Raw genomic sequence first — 9,326 nt, forward strand, 5'->3', positions numbered from 1 at the left:
GTTGAGAGTCTGCCTGCCGATGCAGGGGACACGGGTTCGTGCCCCGGTCCGGGAAGATCCCACATGCCGCGGAGCGGCTGGGCCCGTGAGCCATGGCCGCTGAGCCTGCGCGTCCAGAGCCTGTGCTCCACAACGGGAGAGGCCACAACAGTGAGAGGCCTGCGTACCGCAAAAAAATAAATAAATAAAAATAAAAATAGGGATATATTTTCCATACCTCGTCAGGTTACAAGAGCGAGGAAATTAAATGAGCTACATGTATATAAACTACTTAAAACAATTGTGACACATGGTAAGTGCCACTACTACTGTGTCATGAACTTCAAATGATTATTTGGAATTGATATTGAGAAGATATAACTTTATGCCCAGGAACAAATACTATTCATAGTCTGTACTCAGATAATCTCTAGTCGTACCTAAACTTGAACAATTAGAAGTAGCTTAAAGTCATGTATATCTCCAATGTATAAAAGAGAATAAAATCTAAAAGTTTATAAATTCAGCTGGTAACAGTATTAGTAGGGTGCTTCTGGTTGTTCCATTCCAGGAACCCCCCCCTCCCCTCGCCAAAATCTCATTTCTGTGTTTCATAACCAGTTGTCATAAAGTCGGTCTCATTCTACTTAAGTCATCCTAGGAGCATCTACCACTGGTATTTTTGCTTGGGCTTCTCCTCCTGTGTTCTACAAATAGTTCATGTGTCATTTTCATTTTTAAGATAAAAGAGTAAGTTAGGGCTGTATATTCTAATTTCACAACTTTAATATTTGCGATTATTATTTCATTCCCTTTTATATGATAATTTGTTTATGCTGTGTAAAGTTGGACAGTAAGCTTAGTCAGATTTATCTTTTGTAACATTCTCCTAGAACAATAAAAGAAATTAGGTGGTCTCTCTGGATTCACTGCTTGAAGACCCAGGTTCAAATTCTGTTTTTTCCACTGTGTGATCTTAGTCATTTAATTTTCTAGGTCTTAGTTTTCTGATCTAAAAAATGAGGAGCTTAACCAGATTATTTCCAAGAACTCGTAGAGCTCTAAAAGATTCTGTGACTCTGAATACTGTGTCTTTGCAGATAGGATAAAATTAAATAATTTTACCTATTAATGTCCCAAATGATGGCTTAACATTAAACGGATATTTTACTTGGTAGCTATATTAGACAACTAGTGTCTGTAGCCCTTGGCACTGAAGTACACATACAAATTTTATATTTGTGTATGCTTATGGGCCCCAAGCTAAAAGTATAACATTTATACTGTTGCATTGTTTTGTTTATTTGTTGAATTGTTTGGTTTATTGAGATTATCATAAGTGTACATGATAGGACATTTATACTTCTAATAAATTTTTCTCAACATGTCTTAATATATATTATGCCATTTTAAAAAATGTTTCTCCTACCAAATTGCTACTCAGAGGTAAACAGTATGGTCTGCAAAAAGAACTAACACCATACCACGTAGGTAATTTTTATGGTAATTTTTGCTTCCTTTTGCATTGACTACAGTCAGTGGATTTGTATTAATCTGACTGGGCTTTTTCTGTTTTGATTTTTAGAACTGAACAATATTTTGGGAGTCCAAGTGACATGGCTTCTACTGCAGAACACATCAGAGACAGGATGAAACTAGTTAGTCTCAAAAGGCAGCAGCTGAGACATCCCGAAATGATGACTACAGAGAGCTAATAGCTGCCTTCTTCCCGCAGATCTGCAGTTCATAATCCCGCATGTCGTTGGCATACTGCAGCATCGGCTACAATATGTTAAGATGCATTTCACAGCCAGGATAAGCCTCATTTCTTTCCATTACACGTTTCTCTCCATGTGTTAACATCTTGTAACTACCAAGGCAGAATTATTTAACATGCTTTGAAACCATAGACTCCAAGTATCTTAAAAGAAGGAACTGTAAACATTGCACTGAAAACTTGCTTTAAAGCTTTACCTGACCTGTCAGTTTGTAGATGAATAACTGATAATAAGCTTTGAATGGTGCTAATAAGAGTTTAGGAATTCTCTCTATAAAAAATGGTTGCCCTTCCTCCCCAAGTGATGTAGTAAATTTAGACTGTAGTTAAACTGTTATTAGTAGACAGTGGTGTCCTCAAAATTTTACTTTGTAATTCTCCTTCAAAATTGATTATTTTTACTGTGTCAGTATGAAGAAAACCTTCAGATTTTTGATATATCATATTCATTAAAAAACATTTTCCTATTTGTATTGATAATGTATAAAAGTTGTTTGTGCTTAATAAAAGGCTTCTTTTAAACATCTTATTTAATTTGGTGGTTATATCTATTTCCAAACATGAGTGCCTTATTTGAAAGGGCATTCTTAGCATTGTGAGGATATTTTAGTATTTGTTTTTTCATGTTGGTTGCATGTATTTTAGCCAGGAAATTTATATGTAAGCATGTGTATATAATAGATAAGCATGTTTTATCATGAAAAATTATTGTGAAGAACAATTTAGATCTTTAAGAACTTATGAATAATGGAATACTATTTCTCATTTTTCTCTTCTTCAACTTGAAAAATGTTATCCAAATTATTGACTACCCTGAAGATATTTTGTTTCTGGGAGAGGAGGGCTGGGGAAGAAGGCCTACATAGTTACTTAAGTGTAATCCTTTATATCAGAGTAATCTTTCAGGAACTAAAATAGCAATTGTTAATAAAATTAAATTTCTCAAGATAGACTAGAAGCAAGATTCTGAAGTGGTATAATAACAAAAATTGTACAACTCTTTTTTAGAAATAAAATTTATAAAATGTTAGTGCTTTTAAGTTTATATTAAGTTTAAATGGTAAAAACATAATTTTTTGTTAATTTTTATTTCAGAAAATGTTTTTGAGAAAGATTAAAAACAATTTGTAGTCTGTGATCAATACAATATTATGCAAAGAATTGTATGCTGGTTCCTTTCATTGTCTACAGAAATGCTCGTGTATCTTCTAATGCAAAAAGCTCCCTCTGAGCCTGCTGGTTTCTCCAGCCTTCTTCACTGCCAGACTTCTTGGAGAAATCCATATCCATTGACCCTACACCCTCATCACTCACTGCTCAGCACCTTGCAGTCTGGTTTTACACAGACCAGCAATGCAGTGGTTCTCAATGGGCTCCCAGTTACCGAATTGAATGACTTTTTTTTCTCAGTCTGCATCCCTTATCCTTCTTTGCCTCTGCAGCATTTATACCATTGAGCAACCTTTCCTAGACAGTGTCTCCTCCCTTGAAGATGTTATCCTCTGCTGTAACTGAGTCCAGTCACATAACTCTTACTTAAAATGCATCTACTAAAATGTGCTCTCTCTGATTCTGTCTTCAGAATGCTTCTGGAAGTATCTCATCCTTAGGGTTTCTATTTTATCCCAGTGTCCTGGGTTACATATCTGGTCCAAAATTCTAAGCCTGTACTTTCAGCTACCTACTTGACATTCCAACCTAGGTGAAGTTACTTACCATATTTTCCACCTTTCGCCTCTTGGAGTAATTTTGGTAAAAGATGCAGCCTTTTTTTAATAGTCAGACATGCCAGAAAATCTGGGGCCACATTCAGCTGTTCCCTCTCATGCTGCCACTGCTCTGAGAACATCCAGGAAGGTTTTTCTATATTCGATAATCCTCAGTCTTTTAGGGCTTAACTTTTGTGAGTGTAAATGTTTGTGATTCTTCATTTCAGTCTTCATGGTGGTGCTAACCACGCGCTACAGTTTATGTCTGTACCTGCTACATTATAAGCTCTTTTGAGGGAAGGAATCTTCTGGGCCTGACTTCTCCTCTTCCCAGCCTTTTGCTCATGCATAATAGTTTCTCAGTTCCCCTGTATGTGAATGGTCTGTTGTAGGCATTAGTAATAATCTCTCTTGTATTGTAGTCTGAAGTATGTTTTAAACAGATTTCCTAAAGTTAGGACTGACTTATGAGTGAATCTATTCATCAGGAAGTCATTTGGTATTTTAAATACTGGCTAATTTAGATACTTACTTGCATTCAATATCTATTTCTCTTACTGAATTTCACAGAATTCGAATGTTTTTATTAAGACTTTGCCAGAAAGGAATTTGACTGTAAGTAAAGAGACTCTTCAGTTCTACCATCAACTCGCCTACTGATTGTCAAATGAGTTAATTTTATATGCCTTAAGCTATCCTGTCTACAGCAAGAGCGAAATAAGGCACATCTGGAAATATTTGTAATTTGAGTAGTTCAAATGAAGATGAATATGTTTTTATCACATAATAAATATTGTTGCTTTTCATTTGTAACTGTGCTGCTACTTTCTATTTGTATATCCATATACACATAGACAATTATGAATGAAAACCCAACAGTGCCCTAATGTGATTTTTTTCATAAGGTCATAGTTCACTTGGAATACCTGTGAAGGAAGTGATTGCAGTCTGTTTGAAATGACAAGTTCTTTGTACATCATAAATTAACATTAGCCCCGCAGATATAACAGAGAAAGAACCATCATTTCTAATTGGTATATGCTGCAACTTTCCACATTACTTTAGCTCATCTCAGGGAATTACTGAAATGTTAATTGGGCCAGCTTCATCTTGTTTTATTTTTTTCCTTTTGTCTTCATGTCATGTATTTGTTCCCGTGTAAGCTCCATATCTAAGGACAGTTTTGGCCTCTGTTCTTCACACAAGTCTAACCCGGCAGAGTTATGATATGCGAAGATGATAACTTCATTTCAGATGAAATTGACTTTATTCTCAGTCCTCATTGTTGGTGACCTTGTTCTACTCTTGTAACTCATTGGTCGTGTTGATGAAACTGCTCAGCCTGCCAACTAAGATATCAGTGGCAGTTCTAGGCTTCCTTGCTGTGTAGAAGGTTGGATATTTCTCTCACTTCACAGGCCTTTAAATTGGCCAGTGCTCCAAAGCGTTACCTAGTATTAACGTGTTTGTCGTTTGTTTCATTACCCTGTCAGTTCATGTGTGGGGTGTGCTATTTAGTGTATTATTATTATAGTTAGTGCATTCTCCTTAATGTGAACGTGACAGTTACTTTTCTGATGGTGCTGAGTAAATCATACATAAACCCACTGTAACAAATGTCATGATTGATTATGAACCCGTCTCACTGTACCATCTGCATTTGGAGAAAGAATTCAGAATTTTCTACTACACTGTAAGTTCTCTGCCAGAGAGATTGGAAAATACTGTGTACTTTTCCCGTCCTTACAGGACAGTAATAAAATACTGTGGTTACTAAAAACCAAGCATACTATAATTGCTAAAGTCCTCCCCATCTTGAGCCTGTTGAAAACGGTAGAAGAAATTAACATCGGTAAATATCATCAATGACAAGAGTTCTATGATTGGGATGTCTTTGCTTAAACCTTGAAAGGAAAAATTCTCTAGGAGTACGAAGATGGGCTGGAACATAGCTGACCAGTTAACCTAATTAGCAAACTTAACCAGTGTTAACTTTCAGTTCTAAAAATAAAAATCTCCAGATGGGAGTGGAAAATATGCTCTTGGTATGTAGGGCAATGAATACCTTGATGAGGCAAAATGAAGCACAGATAAAACACCTGACATTATTTGACTTTAGTGTGTGCTACAGAAAATCTAGTTTTAGCTAAGATACATGAATAATGGCAAGAATAGTAGAGGAAAGATCATAAAGGCTAAAATAAGAACTATAGTGAATATAATGCAAAGAGTTTGGAGTTTAAATACCTGACTTCAAAGTCTGGCTTTGCCATTTACTGACCTTGGTAAAAAATCACTAAATTTCTCTGGATCTGTAAAATAGAGAAATCATATCAAATAGTTTTAAGAATGAAGTACAATCATGTTAAAAAGTATTGAAAGCCAAAATGTCTTTCAAAGTGGAAGGTATTATCTTTTCGGAATAGAAAATGGAGCATTCTTTAATCTTGCTCTTGTCACAGGTGGAAGCATGGGGTCTTGGGGGAAAGGGAACCTTGTCTGCTCACCTCCCAACGGTCCGTTTCCCTCCATTCTGTACACTGAAAATGCCGAGGGTGGGGTCAACGAGCTTGGCAGTAAATAGCAAGCCTTTTAAATCTGACAAATTAACTCTTTTATGACAGGATGATAGGCCAGCCAGATGGAGGACAAATGAGGAGTATCATCTACTTTGAGGTTGACAGGACACGACACAGTTCCATCAATAAATAAGAAAGTAAGTAAAAATCATACTTAGGATCTTAGTGAGTCAGCACCAACCTATAGAAACAAGAGCATGAATCTGACCACCGTTAGTGCTGTTATGGTTAGAGAAGAGTAATCCTGGTAAACTTGGGTAGTGATAACAGAAAAAGACTGGTCCTGTAATAGAGGCTGATAGAACTAAGGGTGCTCCATGAAATAGCATAAATAAGGGGGAATGTTTTAAGACTGAAAAGCGTCCTAGATATGCTGAATAACACGACCGTAATATTTTAAAGCAGACTTGAAAACATGTCAAAACTAGTCTGTGTGCTTCAAGAAAAAGCAGAGCCTGTACTAGAACATGAAGAACTTAAGAGATCCCAGGAAAGCCACAACCATGACTACGTAGTGTGAAAGCAGTAAGTAAAATTTTAAAAGAATCAAGATTATTTTTGTTAGAAAACTCTTAGGAGTCAATACACATAATACCCACGTATCATGATACAGGAATTCTTAGCAAATAACTAAAAATAGTTACCAGCTTTAGGTATTATGAGCAGCGTTGTTATGGATCCAAGGCATGTAGAAAACTGTTTCTGTCAAAAGGCTAAATTCTGAAACCATTCTTGGTGACTCTCAAGGTGCCACTTCAGAAGTATTTACAAGTCAAATGCCATCTCTTTAGGGTGTCCCCAAATGTGTTGCTCCCTGAAGAGACAGGAGGACGGTTCAGATGTCCTTCCATTCAGAAAAAGAGACCTGTTCTCTATGATCAAGCCTCACATCATGTTTCGGTTCTACACATCTCTTCTATTATTGTTACCCTGGTTGTTTTAGAAGTCAGTAAAAATGTCTATGCTTGGTTTTTCCCTTAATGTTTTTTCATCTTAACTCTTATGTTAGTCTACACAGCCAACAAACTTGCTCAGAATATACTATCAATGTATGTATTATTTTTATTAAGGTATGAAGAGATCGAAGTATCACTTTGACAATTTTCAGTCAGCATAGATTTGAAAACTGATTGCTCACCTCACACTCAGGAATATCCTTTCACAAACTCTTAAGTTTCTAAGTTGACACTGTTTGGATGAATTTGATGGTTATGTTGCTATGAGATCAATGATGAAATTCTCAGCGACCTTATTTGGCAAGCATTTCACCCTGGATTTTTTCCCCCAACATTTTATTGTAAAATTTTTCAAACATAAAAAAGTTAAAATTTTACAGTGTACTCACCACCCAGATGCCAGTTAGCATTATGCTATCACATACCTATCCATCTATCAGTTCATCAATCCAGATTATTTTTGATTCATTTTAAATTTCAGAAATCTACACACTTCCTACTAAATACTTTAGCATACATACCATTAACTAGAATTCAATGTTTGCTTACATTTTTACTTTTATGTAAAATTAGCGTACAGTGAAATGCATAAATCTTAAGTGTGTATCTGCTGGGTTTCGGCAAATGCATACAGTGCTATCAAGATATAAAATGTTACCAGAAAATTCCCATGTGGCCATTCCAGTCAGTCCTTGTTCCCCCCCGCCCCCTGTCCCCACAAGCATCCTCTTCTTTATTCTACTGTATATCAGATTTGTGCATTCTAGATCTTTGTATAAGTAGAGTCACACAGCATGTACTCTTTGAAGGCTTCTTCATTTACTATGTTTTGGAGATTTATCCGTGTGGTTGGGTGTATCAATAGTTCGTTCCTTTTTTATTGCTGAGAAGTATTCCATTCTATGACTATATTACAGTTTATTTATTCACTTCCCTATTTATAAATACCTGGGCAATTTCCAGTATTGGCAATTATGAATGAAGCTGCTATGATTATTCTTAACGTAAGTCTTACGTGAACATAATCTTTCATTTCTCTTGAGTGAATACCTAGGATTAGGATTTCTGTGTCACAGGGTAGTTTTAAAAGAAACTACCATACCTTTTTTCATTGTGGTTGTGCTGTGTCCTGGATTTTCACCATATTTTGAATGTGTAGAAAGGTGTAAACTATTTTTATGACCCATATTTGAAGTATTAGAAGTGGGTTTGGGATAGAAATGGCATTCTTCACGGTTGGCAGTTGGTGCTGAGGGAAGCAAATGCCTATCTGCCCGAAACAGCTCCCCAAATTGTTCCTATCCCTGGAATTTTAGAATTAATTTAACTCCTTGAAAGATTAAAGTACTTACCCAAGCATGGTGATATATTAACTAGAAGAAACAGCATTAGTTTATGTTACTAACTTTTGCCACCCGTTTTCAGTAGGTAAAATAAGACTGATAACTGAACAGAAAAGATTCTGTTCAATGGCGGTAGTAAAGAACATGTACTACTAGTCATTCCCAGGTACAGCAGTGTGAGAGAGAACCATCTGGACAGGAAAATCCCCCAAATGGTGGTCAAGAAACCAGAAAACGGGGTGGGGAGAATTCTACCTCACAGTTGTGCATAGGGGATAGCTATGTTTTTGCAGGACATTTTAGCCTTTACAAATCATATTTTCAATATTGTCTTTTTATTCTGTACCACCCAGCTATAGTTATTTCACACCCCAGTGACTTTTATCCCGTTTGTCTTACCCTTCCTGCCTGTTCTGTTACATATAGTGGTTACCTGTATAAGGCTATAAAATTATAATCATATGTATGTTTCCAATGCTTGTGTTCAAAGATATTTATGTATGATTCATCCAGTCTTTCCTATTTGATTTTTAAGGGCTGGGATATTTGGCTTCTACTGTAAATCCTTATAATGTTCCACACATATTGTAAATGTAATGAAAATGTTAAAAACTATAATTCATGGCAACAGATTTTGATATGTATTTCTTTGTATGTTATCACTTTGGACAATAAATTTGGTTTCTGTTAATAAAGATTGTTCATCCCATCTAGGGAGAATTAAGTCATACGGGTCTGTATAACATAATCTGATGAATTCTGCATTTCTGAATCTATTCAAATTAGTTTTTTAACTTTAAATTTTTTCTAGCAATATTCTCTGAAATCTTTGATTAAAACGAAAATGCAACTCCTTTATTGTGAAATAATCTGGAGTCTTAGAAGACAGAGGCTAAGCACACTTTCCCTTGTGCTTCTCCTTCCCTTGTCAATAGCCCCCATCCTACCTTCCCACAGGCTTGGCACAGAAACTCAGGGCTTTC

The 9,326-nt window shown here is 36.0% G+C and overlaps 1 protein-coding gene across 4 annotated transcripts in view; it reads left to right on the plus strand.

Moving 5' to 3' along the window:
• The window catches only part of SESTD1 (SEC14 and spectrin domain containing 1), a 137,388-nt gene extending 128,336 nt beyond the window's left edge, over positions 1-9,052 (plus strand). For all 4 annotated transcript variants that reach the window (XM_024766576.1, XM_024766567.1, XM_024766596.1 and 1 more), the window contains one exon: positions 1,565-9,052. In XM_024766576.1, the coding sequence (XP_024622344.1) occupies positions 1,565-1,694 (130 nt within the window). In that variant the 3' untranslated portion in view covers positions 1,695-9,052. The remainder of the gene's footprint in view (positions 1-1,564) is intronic.
• Positions 9,053-9,326: the final 274 nt, after the last annotated feature.

The sequence above is a fragment of the Neophocaena asiaeorientalis genome, unplaced genomic scaffold (genome assembly GCF_003031525.2).
Source record: "Neophocaena asiaeorientalis asiaeorientalis breed wild unplaced genomic scaffold, Neophocaena_asiaeorientalis_V1.1 scaffold113, whole genome shotgun sequence".
Classification (NCBI taxonomy): domain Eukaryota; kingdom Metazoa; phylum Chordata; class Mammalia; order Artiodactyla; family Phocoenidae; genus Neophocaena; species Neophocaena asiaeorientalis.